At 37.8% G+C, this 17100-nt stretch overlaps 1 protein-coding gene across 2 annotated transcripts in view; it reads right to left on the bottom strand.

Moving 5' to 3' along the window:
* Nucleotides 1–17100, bottom strand: part of fat1a (FAT atypical cadherin 1a) — a 114552-nt gene that overhangs the window by 64333 nt on the left and 33119 nt on the right. For both annotated transcript variants that reach the window (XM_079813568.1, XM_079813569.1), the window contains exon 4: nucleotides 4839–4900. In XM_079813568.1, coding sequence (XP_079669694.1) covers nucleotides 4839–4900 — 62 coding nt within the window. The remainder of the gene's footprint in view (nucleotides 1–4838; nucleotides 4901–17100) is intronic.

The following is a 17100-nucleotide window of genomic DNA, read 5'->3' as shown; positions in this document are numbered from 1 at the left end:
TTAGATTCTGCTGACTGACTCAAAGGGGGTATGTTGTTTGTTGTTGAGAGCTATGAAAGCTGAATCTGTTGATTGAATGATTCAATGACTCACTCAGAACACACAAAAGGATTGTCTCCACATACTGGTGTAATGATGTAACCTGCCAATGAGACTGTGAATGAATCAGTGAACAAATCTGAACAGAAATTAAATGAATCACCACTAATAGGTGTAAGCATCTTGAACATTAGAAATTTGTTCACAGCTTTCAGCACAGGCAAGGTAGTAACGCATTTCAGATGCCTGGAAAACAGGCAAAGCAACGCCCTACATCCTCAGTCACTCAAGGGTGTATTCCCAGAAATAAATTAAATTTCTTTGCAAATCAACTTAAGTGTTTCGTGGGCATATTTTCCAGTTTGGTTTTAGAAGTTCAAAGAGCAACAGGGCAGACTATCCGACATGCTGTGCATGCCTCAACATGTTCCAGAGTAGCGCTCTCTCTCTCTCTGTTCTTTATTTTCTCAAATTTCTCTCCCTTCCCCCTCTAGGAGCATTTGCACCTTACACCTTCCTTCCCAGCTCTTAAGTGTGTGTGAAAGTTTGCAGGGCTCTTTCCCATATATCTCTCTCTCACACACACACAAACACACACACACTCAAATGCCCTCAACCTGGCCTCGTATAACTGCCCCTCCCAGCCCCCAGGTATCTTCTGCCTCCAACTAACCTCAGCGAACCCCTGAGCACCAGCTCATTCCCCTGTCCCCTGCAGTGCTGTGCCCAGCAGGATTGCACTGCCCCTGGGAGAGAAACAGCCAGACTCCTGGGCGAGAGGGTGGGTGAGACAAGACCCCTGGAGGAAAGATGTCAATAAAGAACTTCCTGTATCTGGACCCCTGACTAAACAGCGGCCAAAATCCCAAATTGCCAGGGTTGTCATGGCTACTGTAGTGGGCCACCGGAGCAGTGCAAGGAAGAAAAGGAGAAACTGGATCCAGAAGAATGCGTGTGAACAGTGACTGGACTGATGGTCATTTGTTTATTAGCCTTTCCCTCAGCCGGTCTAAAGTAGCGCGGTAATCAAATTAAACACGAGATCATAACAGTCCAAGGTGGTGTCTGAACAAAGAAGACAGTTGCTTCGAACAAGAGAAATGTATCAAAAAAAAAGAAGATGAAAAAAAAGAGATTATTTTCCCATAATATGGAAGTCAGGGGGACCCATCAACTGTTTGGTAACCCATATTCTTTAAAATATTTTTTTTGTGTGTTCAGCAGAAGGAAGAAAATCATACATGTTTGGAACAACTTGAGGGTGTGAAAATGATGACGGCATTTTCATTTTTGGGAGAACTTTTTCAATTAAAAAAACAGCCACAGTAAGAGCATTTATTCTGCAACCACAATCACAAATAATATAGCCAAGATCCATTTTTAGATTAATTTCAGTTCATCACTAACACCAGTTAATCACTAACAAGTAAGGTCCTCAACAAACATTTTCCGTCATAGATCTTGTTAACAAAATTATCACAAATGTACAGGCTAAACACTTAGCACTAGCTTAGTATTTTGTTAACCATTTTTGTTAATTAGCCTGCTCACTAATTCTATCCACCTTATTTTTGATGTAAGAGCAGACACGGCACTTTTTTAACTTGAATGTGCAAGGCTTCCGGTATTGGGGGGGGGGGGGGGGGGGGGGCGATATGACCAAAATCTTATATCATGATTTGAATCTTTATTTCACTAATGAAATATATCACAATAGTTATTTTTGCTTTAAATAAAGTTTTTGTTATATAACATTTTTAAATTTTCCATTATAACCATTAAAATTTCATTAAATCACAAAAAACTAATACTAGCCTAATAACTAATAAGTATAAAAAAAATAAAATAAAAAATAAATAAAAATTCAAGCTCACTGAAGACAAGTCAGTTAGTTATAAAATAGGAACAACTTATTTCTTATTAAAGTTACAAAAGCAATTAAGTCAAGAGAAAATTAGATACATTAATTAACATTAATGGCATAGACAGCAACTGATATATTAGGCTTCTGTCACTTTTGTACGTTCACTTAAACATAAATAACTGTTTGCACGGATACTCACAAAGTGTATATTTGACCATTCAAGCCAAATAAGGCACCAAAAAAAACATTCAGTACTTGCACGCTCTATGAGGAGTGGCTTTATGTGTGCGTTTCAGGTGTGTGCGTTCCAAACCATGCCAAAATGAGCCCTCTTTCGCTGCTTAATGCGCTTGAAAGTTTTAAAATCGCTTGTTGTTAAACCGCAAGGCTTAAAACCGCTTTCAAATGATAAGCTTTCGTGATGGCACAGTACGGCAACGTCACGTGAGCGTAATCACAAGAGAGACGATAGTCCAAAACCTCTACCGGTACAAATTTCTGCCAGTTAATCCTGTCTACCAGTATAGCGCCAACTTCCGGTGTCAGTACAAAAACAGTCCTTTATGCTGCTTAATGTCTGCAAACTGCTTTTTATTATATTATTTTCATTTTTTTTTTTTTTTATCATAAAAACTGGTTTGTTGCGAAAATAGTTATACCATTTACTGAAATTGGTTATCAGCAGCTAATAAATTGGAAGTCTGGCACATTAACAGGAAATAGCTTTATTAAATTATAATTTTTATATGTTTTTGTTTGATCTGGCATTATTAACAAGCTATCTCCTGGGGTCCTATAGGCAGATTATTATTAATGGAAGATGGTTTGTACTAAAGCTGAAAGTATGCTTCAGTTATATCTTTAATGTTTAAAAAATACGATAGCTCAAATTCCAATGTGGATGTGTTTGTATCTACTAAAAACCCATAGAGACTTTAAATGTGATTAGGCTAGCCACCAATTTATGCAGCCTTGCTTTTTCGATTTAAAATTGCAATTGAAAGGGTAAAAGACAATGTTAGGTGAAAAGCATTCTTTACAGCTCCTTACGGTTAAGACAGCCGAAATACGGCATCCAAGTCGAATGAAACTACACGCACCACCAAACTCCAATCTCAACAGTTAAAAAATAAATAAATAAAAAGCATAGTTAATTAAAAACCAGTGAAACAGATTTAACCTTGAGGGGATCTTGGCACTACTAATATTTAGCTGAATTGTTGGCATTAGCTAATTACAAGCCTACTGTCTATCGGTCAGCAGGCTTTGCTTTGAAGTCAAGAGGAGCTCTTCACATCACTGAGGCATGGAGAGAAGAAGGGAGGACAGACACTGGATGAGCGCATGCTGCAGGGTGTACCATCCTCCCTGGTTTTATTTCCTGTCCGCATCCCTCCTGTCATTTACACAAACAATTAGAGTTGCAGAAATGGGCATGAAAGAACTGGGAAAGGCTGGTGCAAATTTGCCTAATTAAACGACATGCCACAGGCCTTGAATTGCACAACCTACAATGATAATTAAAGGAGCATCAATCTATGAAGTTTTCTGTGCACAACTTGAAGTATCAGCAAACTGTGGTTGGTTTTTGGGGAAGGAAGGGAGAGGGTGGTAATAAGTTATTGAGAAAAAGAGGGAGAGAGAGAGTGAGAGAAGCTTGCAGCTCAATTAAAACCCACAAGTATAAACTTTGGCTGGGCAGGGTGACGCTTCCTGTTCTGGCCTGCCTAATCCCGAGACGGTACACTGAGAGAGAACAAAGGCAAACCCCCACACGCATATACACACACACACACACACACACACACACACACACACACACCTACCCTCCACACACACCGGATATCTAAATCCCCACAGAAGCACGTTGGAAGGAATGGAGGAGGGAAAATGCAGTCCGCTCACGTGCACAGTTTAGTTTGGTGGCTTGTGCCATGAAGTTTTATAGATGCTGAAGTTTTTTACTCTTTCACCTTTATTAGGCTTTTTATGTTAAAGGAGTTCCCTTTAACATAATATTCTAGGTTAAAGTTTTGTAGGTTAAACTACAAAACAGGGTTCAACAATAAAGTAGGCAAGCTTTTGTGAAGAAAAAAATGTGTATAAGTTGCTAGAAATTACATTATATTATTTTATTATAAACCAATGTTCAAAAGTTTGGTATCAGTAAGATTTTTTTTTTTTTTTTTTTTTTTTATTAATTATTTTATTTGGAAAGGATGCATTAAATTGAAAAAATGACAGTAAACACATTTGGCATGTTAAAATATAATATTCATATTTCAAATAAATGCAGTTCTTTTGAACTTTCTATTCGTCAAAGAATCTTGAAAAAAAGTCATGGTTTAGACAAAAATATTAAGCACAATGGTTTTCAACATTGCTAACAATAAGAAATATTTCTTTAGCACGAATCAGCATTTTAGAATGATTTCTGAAGGATCATGTGACACTGAAGACTGGAGTAATGATGCTGAAAATTCAGCTCTGCCATCACAAAATTCAGCAATGCTTTTTAAAATATATTAAAACAGAAAGAGTCATTTTAAATTATAATATTTCAAAATATTACTCTTTTACTGTATTTTTATCAAATAAATGCAGCCTAGTTGATCACAAAAGGCTTCTTTCAAAAACATTTAAAAAATCATACTGATCATAACCTTTTGAACAGTAACACATGTACAACAGCTGCCCGTTAGACTTCAATTGCAAGAACATTTCTATACATGTTGTTTTAAAGAAATAAATGTTTGTGGTAATCAACAGCACACCACAGATAACTTTAACCTAGAACATTACATTTTTAGAAAAAAGGAACCTTTTAGGACCTCTCTAAATATGCGTTTCTAGTAGTGTGATTGTCTGCTCTTAGGAAGAGTGTTGTAAACATCAGTGGATGTGATCTAGGTGGATGTATATTAGGTGTTTTTACCTCCAAAATATGTTCATCCTGCTGCTCTCTGTCCAGCTTCCGAGACGTGGTGGTAACCAGACCTGCAAACAGATGAGCACAATTTAATAATCCCATTAAAACGTGATCCAAAGAAAAACAGTTAGTGCAACGATTTTGACATGGCTAAACTAAAAGTTTTTTTTATACTCAATTTTTGTTATAATAATAACATTTTATCTTTGAGGATGTACCTAGACATTCTGATTTGTCAGATTTATTTAACTTGGGGAGCAATCTTGTTAGGTAAACCCACACGCAAACGTTAAATGCAGAACTGCAGAAAATGGCAATGTGCCTGTGTCAGGACTGTTTTAAAGCTGAACAAACAGGCATGCTTTAAGCACACACTCACACTGCCGAAAACAGACAACACAAACCTCACACACTACCTTCAACTAAACACACAACACTCATTATAAACAGCTTCAAACACTGAAAAGAGAAGTGAAATGACAATGTAACCATCACTGCGTTTACTCTGTGTGACTCTGTTAGTAGGTGTATGTTTTTCTGTGGTGGGTTTCTGAAGATTTCTCTCGAGACCCTTGCTTTATATTGCAGCAAAATAGAGTCAGAGCTAAAAGGAAATTCAACTGGAAGTGAATTCAAGTGCTGAACCAAGAGAAGAGTGTATAAACAGGCAGATCGAACAACAATACAAATGAGCACACATTTCTGTAAAGAGCGTCTCGATTGCAGATAATAAGCAGACTTGTGTTTCTCCGTCAGTATAATTGTACATTAGATGGGGCAGAGCACACGGCTGACGTTGCCAGCCCCGGCCACACGAGAGACGCCTGCCGACCGCACCACGTCTGATTAGTGCAGAAAAAGGATTTCCGAAACCAGAAGCCATCAATGGCACACATGCAAGCAGCAGAAATAGCCCGGCCACAACACGCCTCCTGCTCCTGGTCAAAACTGTGTTAGGCAGCAAACCATCTCTCTCTCTCCTTGGCTCTCGTAGTCATACATGGGAATGAAAATAAACTCTGAATGCGGGCAGTCATCAAAATCTCTACACTCTACACTAATATAAACGTTATATTAAAAGCAATGCTACGTTTATAGACCAATAACTTGACTAGAAAGGAAAAAAACATTAAATAGGCATATTTAACAGAGTTTTACAGGAATTTACAGGCAATATATTTTTTCTAACTGTTAGGATTTATAAAGAAACAATATATGGCAAATATTCTGAGTTAATAAGTTAGGCAACGTTTACATGTCTCCCAGGAGTTAAGTGTTCAGAATATGCAGATATGAAGCTTTTTAAATACTATTTCATGAGTTCACATGAATATATATATTGCATATGAGGGAGGCATATTAAGCTAAAACAAATCTCTCGGCTGAAATGAACCCCCTTCCCCTAGATATCGTTCCACGTGAGCGTATGCGTGTACTGCAGAGGTGTACGTCTGCTGGATGGACCTTAAGAACATGCATAAGAGACGCCCATGCTCGTACCCACAATCCATTTCTTCCCAGGCCAAAAAAACAGTGGTATCCTGCATCGCGGGCTAAAGCTAGCCAAAGAAAATTACAGTTCAGCCATTTTTGGAAAAAGAAAAACAAGAATGAAGCTAGGAGATGCGGGAGCAAATGTGGAGAAAGAAAGAAAGAAAGAAAGAAAGAAAGAAAGAAAGAAAGAAAGAAAGAAAGAAAGAAAGAAAGAAAGAAAGAAAGAAAGAAAGAAAGAAAGAAAGAAAGAAAGAAAGAAAGAAAGAAAGAAAGAAAGAAAGAAAGAAAGAAAGAAAGAGACTTATTTCGTTAAAGGGTTAGTTCACCCAAAAATGAAAATAATGTAATTTATTACTCACACTCATGCCGTTCCACAGCCTCCGTTCATCTTCGGAACACAAATGAAGATCTTTGTGTTGAAATCTGATGGATTAGTGAGGCCTGCATAGCCAGCAATGACATTTCCTCTCTCAAGATCCATTAATGTACAAAAAACATATTAAAATATCATGTGAGTACAGTGGTTCAATATTAATATTATAAAGCGACAAGAATATTTTTGGTGCGCCAAAAATAAATAAATAATGACTTATATAGTGATAACCGATTTCAAAACACTGCTTCATGAAGATTCAAACCGTTATGAATCAGCGAGTCGAATCATGATTCGGATCATGATCACGTGACTTTGGCGCTCCGAACCGCTGATTCGATACACTGATTCATAACGGTTCGAAGCTTCATGAAGCAGTGTTTTGAAATCGGTTATCACTTTATAAGTCTATTTTTTTGTTTTTTTTGGCGCACCAAAAATATTCTTGTCGCTTTATAATATTAATATTGAACCACTGTAAACACACAAACTGATTTAAATATGTTTTTAGTACATTAATGGATCTTGAGAGAGGAAATGTCATTGCTGGCTATGCAGGCCTCACTGAGCCATCGGATTTCAACACAAATATCTTCATTTGTGTTCCGAAGATGAACGGAGGTCTTGCGGTTGTGGAACGGCATGAGGGTGAGTAATAAATGACATTATTTTCATTTTTGGGTGAACTAACCCTTTAACGCTAGTTTGGTTGACCAAGGAACTCTAGTCAAGCTAGTTAAGAAGCCTGGTGGGGACATTAGCAAACTGGGATGAATCACGTCGTCTTTGCAGGCACCTTATTTCATTAGTCATCAGATGATGTTTACCCCCGTTTTTTTCGAGAAAGCAAATTAATTTTGCCCAAAGATTTCACTATTTGATCTGTCTGCGTAGTCTGAGGTACTTACAGCTTGCGTTTGTCTCGCTGAGCGTAAGACCCTCAGCTAAAATCCTCTCTGCTAACCACTGTACTCCTACAATAAAGCCATAGTGAAATCTCACATATAATGATAGCGCCACCACACTGGCCCTGGACAAAAGGAAAGGATAAAATGATAAAGAAAACCGCAAAAAAGAGCATCGAAGTGCCTGGGTAAATGACACTCTTTCCTCTAAAACCCTTTTGCTCGGGAGAAAATAAGAAGGGCTATTTTCTCTTTCTGGCTCACTTGAACTCTCCCTCACTCAGACGGAAGGCCATTGATGGACTTTAGAAGAGGTATCGTTTAGCAGACAGGAATGCAACACCTCGTATCTGAGACTGAGGTGCCACATTCCTCATTAAGGGTCTCGAACACACGTTAAAGCACACACACTTAAAGAAGCGCACATGCAGTGCTATTAAACACAGATGAATGTACATACAAAATGTTTGCAAGGCCTACTAGCAAGCACAAAACAGTCCGTGCCACAGCTACATAGATAAATGAGTGCACGCACAAAGATGTGCTCTACAGTGGGCAGACCTGGGCAACATTCCCAAATGGACCCTAACCCTCCTCCTCATCCTAACACATACTGCGTGTGTGAATGGCAGCCATTTCAGAGCTGAGAGAGCAATAGAAGGGCAACACTTGAGGTTGAGAAAGGAGTCTTTTCTGGGTTTGTGTCTCGCAGAAAATGCCTCACATTAGCCTTACAGCATTAACCTCCTGCAGAACACTCAATAGAGCCTATCAAAAACACACTACACACACAAAAATGTGCTTAGATAAGTCACAAACATGCAAATGCTGAAATATTTTAGATTATTCTACTAATAAATTTGTTTCCCACAACTAATTGTACTATATACAAATTTACATTAAATAACGGTATAAAGGACCTGTTAAAGGCATTTACAGTAACATTCAATTCAACTCATATTTCTCAAAATAGGACCTCTCAAAATCATTGGTGGATAAAGCAGACATGATCTGAATAAATCCCATCAGTCTCGTCCGGTGGCTTCAGCTCAGTCTCTGCATTTAGCAACTAAAGGCCCCTGCAAATGGGGCAGCTGATGGTAGGAAATTCTTATCTGAGAGTGACTGAGATTACCAACACTGAGCTTTCAGACCTCCGCTCTATTCGGTGTACTAACTCCATTTAGAGTGTGGGTCAGGAAGAGAGAGAGAATGAACAAGAATAAAGAGACAAATCCCTGGCAGATAATGTCTCTTTCAAAACATTCTTTCTGATTTGAGTATTCCAGAGCTCATGGCTCATTCATGCATGGGGACGACCTGGATTTACAACACTAAATCACTGCATTCCTGCCTCTGTGCAAGCATATGTGCGCAAGGTCATGTTCGCATTAAGACTGCAGCATTGATTTTTTTCTACATCACAAGGCGGGACTATGGCACACTTCCGCAAAAAGTATCTGTCCCATCCTTTAAGGATAAGGTGCTTCTGCACCACTAGTGGCACCAAAAGGAATTGCAAAAATTATGATTATAGAGTGCTGCAGGAACAGAGTCCAAAAACCCAGAAATGAGTTAGCATTTTGTAATTTTCAGTTCCATTGTCTTAAAGTCAATACATTGTTTTTATTGGGTTTTTGGTTAAAGGGTTAGTTCAGTAAGTTCAACATTTTTAAGATAGTCCATGTGACTCCAGTGGTTCAACCGTAATTTTATGAAGTATTGAACAGATAGCTAAATAGCGGAGTTGTACAAACATTTAAATTTCGTTGTTTGTAAATTGTTTCTACTACTACTATTTGTTGAGATTTTTTCAACTTATTATTATTGCTAACTTCCGGGTTAGACTATAAAAATGTCATCCCCTCAGCACTCTAGTGTTCATGCAGTTAGTCCTGCCCCAACACAACATTGGTTGATTCAGAATGTCGGGTCACTCATACCCCTTTTCCACCAAGGCAGTGCTAGAGCTAGTTCAGAGCCAGGGCTAGTCCCAGTTCAAAGTTGGTTCGACTGAGGAGCCTTCTAAGAACCGTTTGCTTTTCCACATGCTGAGAGCCACAACAGAGCCATGTCTTACATCACTGTACACGTCTCATCTTTCTCAGCAATGCTAGCGAGGCAGCGGCAGTGTTGCCAAGTCCGCGGTTTTCACACAGAATTGGGCTACTTCATCACTGTTGCCGCGGGCTGTTTTTCATGTCCGCGGGTTGAAGCGACCCCAATTATGTGATACATAGCCCCGGGAATGCGAATTTTAGTAGGCAACCATGCCAAAAAAACACATATTTTACCCCAAATGTGATTTTTACCGGGGAAGCCCCACTGAAACGCGATTGGGCTTGTTTTGAGTAGCAATTGGGCGGGTTTTGTTGTGAAAACCTGGCAACCCTGGGCAGCGGGAAACACAAACACACCAGGCTTGTTCGAGATGCATCGGCGCTGCGCAGACCGATCCACGTATGATATATAAAAAAAAACACATGAGTGAATCAAAAGCATAAGGAGTCATATGCTCTCGTTGGACTCATTATCATACGGCGATCGGTCTGCACAGCACCGCTGCGAACAAGCCTTCCATCAACAATGCAAACTTTGCGTTACTATTGATTCACATGGCTTTACGATCCTACATCGGCATCAAAACACAACGAAAACACAGCGAATCCAACGCATTCATGCAGTTCGCCGTAATTTGTATAGACGGAGATTACAAACGAGCAGCAGCTGTTAGCTCCATTAGCTGCTATTTCAACAATGGCGGATCTCAAGTTTTTGTTGGTCTTGTTGACCCCGCCCCCAGTGCCTGACGTAATCGGTTCTTACTTCTAGCCCTGTTCTAGCCCAGCAATGTTTTGGTGCTACTTTAGAACCACTTTTCCTGGCTCGGAGCTGGGGCTTTAGGTGTGGAAACAAAGAACTGATTTGAAACTAGGCTCTGGCTCCAATCTAGCTCTAGCACTGCCTTGGTTGCTATAAATGGCTTACTTACAATGGTCTCTGAATGTTAAATAGGAAAAGGAGCAATTATTATAGCATTGAGGCGGAAAAAAGCTATACTATTATACTAATATATTCACAAGTTTCTTTTACAATGGCAAATCCCATTGTTCATTTTATGTCTGCATAACATATGCAAAGATTCTGTCAGAGGTCAAACGCATTTATGGACTTTGTTCGCTCGGCTGGGTTGAATATCAGTGAGATTTCTGGTGTGTGAAATCCGTAGGTTAGCAGTAAACAAGCAGGACAGGTGTGCCGGTGGATATGTTCACAAGCCTCTAAAACCCTGCAACTTTATCCACTGGAATGAGTGAGAGGGAGGGGGAGCGATTTGTGTTTTTTTTTCCCTCTGCACCTCGCTTTAGTTTTGCATTCTTAATAACCTTTTGTGCCTTGTGCCAACTGCGGGAGCCTAAAAGGCAGGAAACGACAGGAAGTCGTTGGACATAGTATCCATTTCTTTTCAAGCTTCCCCTACTTTGGGTTAAACCCTTTGAAAAGAGAGCATGGCATTGTTGTATAACAACCCAGAGTTTTCTTTTTTTTTTTTTATTATTATTTTTTCTCATCTAAAAAAAGTAGGGCCTTACTGAAAGTTGATAGGAAGGTGGAAAGGAGTAGAGGAAAGCAGGCCTTGTGAATCATTGCAGCTATATCCTCCTTTCACTCCAATTAAACAAGCAGAGCAGAGCTCAAAGGCACAGAGGTGGCTCGTAGACTTCTAATTACCTGAGCTGATTTCTATCCCAGCAGCCAGTGCTCTTGACATTGTCAGTACAGTGAGCTAAAACTACTGTGGTAAGAGGACAAAGAGAGAGCTAATGCAGATATTGGATCTTACACAGAGATCTGATATTTCCAGAAATATGTCTGTCTTTCTTTGTGTGTGTGTGAGTGTGTGTGTGAGTGTGTGTGTGTGTGTGTGTGTGTGTGTGTGTGTGTGTGTGTGTGTGTGTGTGTGTGTGTGTGTGTGTGTGTGTGTGTGTGTGTGTGTGTGTGTGTGTGTGTGTGTGTGTGTGTGTGTGTGTGTGTGTGTGTGTGTGTGTGTGTGTGTGTGTGTGTGGTTTACACCAGAACAAGAGCTGTCAGCATTGTACTGAGCACAATTCTTTCTGCTTGCCTGCCAGCTAGAGCAATTCCCATTCTCACACTACCTGCACACCCAAGGTCCAACATTAACACTCACCATGTGCAGTGTTATTTTAGTGTTATTTATATTCTATTATACTCAAATACTAATATTTTTAGCTTTTAATTCTTTATTTTTTTTTACTTTTGTTGTGTACTTTTGTCATGTTTATAGTTTTTCTATACAGCTTTATTTTTAATTAAATTTTTTATTAATTTTAGTAATTCAACTTATTTCAATTCATTGCCAAGGCAACATTTCATTTAAGTTACGTTTTCCCATCCAATGTTTATATATTTTTTTTATTTCAGTTACCAAAATCATAAACATAGGTTTTGGCGAATACGTTAAACTAAGTAACTAACAATCAGTGTCTGACAAACATTTTTGTCAGTAATTTTGTTGACTATTAAGGTTTTTTTGAACGTGAAAAAAACACGTTTTAACATACAGTTGACAAAAAAAGTCTACACATTGTTGATTAAAATGTTCTAACTGACTAAAATTATATACAATTTCATCACAATGAAATGGACGATAATGAATACATATGACATGATGACATTAACTGAATTTAAAAGGACAAAAATTTCCCAGGACAAAGTCTGACTAATTTTGTCTGGTTACTTTAGGAATTGACACATGCATGGTTTAAAATGCAAGACATTTTTTATGTGGTGATGTAAGCCAGTCAAATATAACTACAATAAATAAGAATTACAATACCTATCACTCCACGAAAGTGCAGTGTATGATACCCCAAGTGGCAAAATGTCCTGTGTGTATCTTTTATTTGTCATAATTGGGTTATTCTGACTACTTCATAGAATCTTTTATCCCTTTAATCCTCTCATACATAAACATTTACTCACCCTCATGTTCCAAACCTGTATGACTTACTGCCGTCTGTGAACAATGTTGGGAACCAAACAACATTGGAGCCATTTGACAAGTATAAACCAGCCTCAAAATATTTGTATATGTTCCACAGTACAAAGAAAGTCATATAGGTTTGATATGACATGAGTGAGGATAAAAAAGTAAATGCTTTCTCAATTTTCTTTTCTGGGTAAACTATCCTTGTAAGCTGAAAATGCTTTTGACATGAAGAATATACTGATATTTGATCTCCCTCTCTCTCTACACATGCACTTCCGCTCTGACAAATGAGTAGTCACGTTCACTTGTGTAAATACACTCCCTCACTTAAAGCCTTTTCTTTTATCACACCGTTCGAAGTCCAACTCAGTGGGGTGCTTTCGAAAATCAGACTGAAAGAAGCTTTCAGGCAGATAGGTTAATTTCTCTTCGCCGACAGGTAAAGCGCAGAAAGAATGTCTCTTACACATACAGTCGCGCAAAAAAAAAAGTGTAGTGCAGTCATAGAGAAAGCATTGCATGAGGGCAAAGCAAAGATGGAGATGCTAGCGAACCACCCACACACCTTACAAAGAGCAAAAGGCCTCTAGGAAAGACCTTAAAGAAACCGAGAAAGTGAGAAAATGTGTGAAAGAATGAAGGGGCAAAGGGAGTGTGTAAGCTAATGCATGTGCACTTATGCAGGAACACACATGTGAACATACACACCATATTTATGCAAGATCACACCCACACACTCACTTTATCTGTCCTTTGAGGGAGGGATTGAGGTCAGTATGTGCAGGTTAACCAGACTTTTGCATGACCTGACTCAAAGTCTGGAACAATCGGTTCACCTGCAGTGTGTGTCATTATCCTTAGCTACACTCGCTGAACAAATCTGCGGCCATGAATGAAGCTCTAGGACAAACACAAATTCCACAGGGATCCATGTTTCTCTGCCAGCTATCTCCGTGGAAAATTCTAGTGCTTTTGTTGAGTGTGGCTGAGGCACACAGGTGTAAGAGGAAATTACAGTCTTCAGATGTTATGAGCTGGAGTTTTAAGGCGGCTGTATTTTGCATTTTCTTTATTGCCTGACTGTCTTTTATCTTAGATCTTTTTGGTCTGATTTCAGAAAATATTTAATAGATTACCTTTCTCTCTCTATTTGTTTATACTGTATACCCATATTTATCTACCTACATTATATATATATATATATATATATATATATATATATATATATATATATATATATATATATATATATATATATATATATATATATATATATATATATATATATATATATATATATATATATATATATATATATATATATATATATATATATATATATATATATATATTAGTGGTGGGCATAGATCATTTTTTTTAATCTAGATTAATCTAGATTAATTCCAAGATTAATCTAGATTAAAATGGCTCATTTGAATTCTGCCGAAGGCATTCATATGTATCCTCGTAAGTGATAGTTTGTCTTTTTGTAGTTTGAATAATAAATAACTTCTGTCCCTTTAAGACCTGACGCACGCATGGATCCCAAACACTGTTCCTGTGAGCTGGTTACGACTGTGTTTACGTTAAAACTCACCAAGATGGGTATTGAGACATTTTTGAATGTATTTGACCATTAATAAGATGGAAAAAGGAGCTAATTTTTGCACTTGTATGTCAGAGGCGGCTTTATTACGGTATGTGTGTGTGTGTGCGCTTCAGATGCGAGCACGAAATCTGCAGGAATTAGTAGAATTAACGTTATGTGCAACCCCGCGCGAAATTCAGACCGGTCACACCAATACTAACAGCAGAACACCCGTTAAACGGACTGAATGAGAGGAGGCGGGTGCATGTCAACTCGCTGTCGGTCGGAGAGGAGAGCGCAGCAGATATCGATACTGTAGAAAATGAGTATTGTATCGTTTCAGATATTTCAGTATCGATACATAGCGAAATATCAATATTTTTGACAACACTAGTAGGCATACACACAGGTTCGAAGACTCGTTCTCTCGCCCCCTACAGCGCAATTCATACATCCGCGCTAAAATATCAAGGTGAAAGTCATCATAGCTTGCGTAGTATAGACCCAGCTCCCAACCCAACTTTGAGAATAGATTAACGGCGATATTTTTTTTATCGCCCGATAAGAGTCTCACGTTTAACGCCGATAGCGGCCCACCACTAATATATATATATATATATATATATATATATATATATATATATATATATATATATATATATATATATATATATATATATATATATATATAGATAGATAGATATATATATAGATATATATATATATATATATATATTAAATATTCGATTATATAAATTTATTTACCTATCTATCTATCTGGGTGGGTATGCTCATTTATCTATACAAACAAATAAATAAATAAAGAGAGGTATATGAATATAGATTAAATATTCGATTATATTAATTTATTTACCTCTCTATCTAACTATCTATCTATCTATCTATCTATCTATCTATCTATCTATCTATCTATCTATCTATCTATCTATCTATCTATCGATATGGATGGATGGTTGGATGGAATGTGCTCATATAGATGTGTTTTTGAATGAGTCGTTTTTACAGCTTTCTATAAATGGTCTTAATGGACTGTGTGGGAGCTTTGTGTTGTGCACATTCGATTATGTCTACATAGTACAATAAACTCAAGGAAACAAAAGATCAAGGAAAATCCTGTTTTCCATGACATGTTCCCTTCAATGAAACACAAAAGCAGCACTAAAACCAGTTTACTGTTGCCAAAAGGGGCAAAAAAAGACACTTTCATCCAAGCCCTTAGTTACCTCACACGAAACTAAATCAACCAGTCAATATCGTCCAAGGTGCTTTTGTGACCATGCAGACAAATATGCCAGCTGAGGGCTGTAGTGATGACCGCAACATTTTAATGCCAGGATACTGACAAGCCAACCACAGAGGAATGCAAGTAAACGCAGCAACCGCGATGTTTACGTTTTTTTTTTTTTTCACAAGGCTATGCCCTTCTTATTTAACATTCAATACACATGCATTAAGTGTAAAACAAAGTTAATAATGATAACAAGAGTTAAGAGTATTTGGTTCCCAACTGGCCCCTTCCTACTAAAAACAAATCACCATTGTGTCTCTGTAGATTTGCACTAAACAAGCCTAAAGAGAGAGAGAGATCAACTGAGCATGTGTAATTACCGGCGTCTGTCCTTCTTCAGGTCAAGTCATATATTCATGAAAAAAAAGTTTTCCATTACCGAAATTTTTGTTATATCATTTCAACTTTTAAGGGTATTTCCCATGAATGGTGTTAGTGCTGGTCAACGCATTGAAAACCGCGGAATAAAAAAGAACAACCCGTGGTAACAGTGTAAAAGTATGCCCAATTACCACACACTTGGCAACACTGAAAGACGGTCCATTGCCGTAATCATGGCGTAATCATTTAATCTGCACTGACTGACAAGCCAGTCTAGAAAGCGCAGAGACGAGAAGTGCTGATACTGGTAAAGTATCAGCAGTCTTAGAAAGCCTCTCGTCCAGTCAGATTGGAACTGACTATTATACATATTTGACCTGTGCAGGCAAAGTTCAATTTGAGAAAAATCGAGTTAAAGTTTTCTGAATGTTCCAAAACAAAATCACCTAGCAACCATACCTTAAAATCCCTGGTAATAACACCACATTTGACACACCAAGTCAACACCAAAAATCTATAGGAAAAATATATATTCAACTTTTATTTCCCATGATATCACAATTGTTTGATTAACATTAATGAAACAGACAGCCTATATATTAAGACCTACTGTATATCGGGATCGCACGCAGTTTGAGGCGTTCGAGTCAGATTTTTTTCAGTCAGCGCAAGTATTCATTGACAAGAAAAAGGTACTCCTCTCCGAAAACGTACAAATAAAAATACTTTTAGATGTTTAATTGTCATTTGGAGCATTGGGATCGCTAGACGAGGGCTTAATGAAATAATTTTTGTGAAAACCCAAAATCGCCATTTTCTCACTTGTTTTGCCTGTAGCTCGAAATTATCCCGTGCGCATTCTGACACATTTTGGCAGCACGGATCACATATAACAATAGCCCAATCAGTTTTCGTTTCATTGGTTACTGATTATGTCCTTGTTTGTTTTTTATAGTCACATATTAGTTTCACGTGTCTAGTTTACTTTCCTTTGCTCTACCCGTTTATATAGCCCTGTGTTGAGTTGTTCTTGGTCAGTCCTGGTTATGCATTGTATGGTTTGGATTCTCCTGTGTTCAGAGTGTTTGGATTATTAATAAAGCCTGTTTTATTTTTGAATCTCCTTCATGCCTGCTGGCCACATCGTAACACACATATATATATATATATATATATATATATATATATATATATATATATATATATATATATATATATATATATATATATATATATATATATATATATATATATATATATATACAGC

This window comes from Gobio gobio (assembly GCF_949357685.1).
Source record: "Gobio gobio genome assembly, chromosome: 3".
Lineage (NCBI taxonomy): Eukaryota > Metazoa > Chordata > Actinopteri > Cypriniformes > Gobionidae > Gobio > Gobio gobio.
Note: the sequence above shows the minus strand (reverse complement) of the source record. Positions and strands in the feature narration are given on the sequence as shown.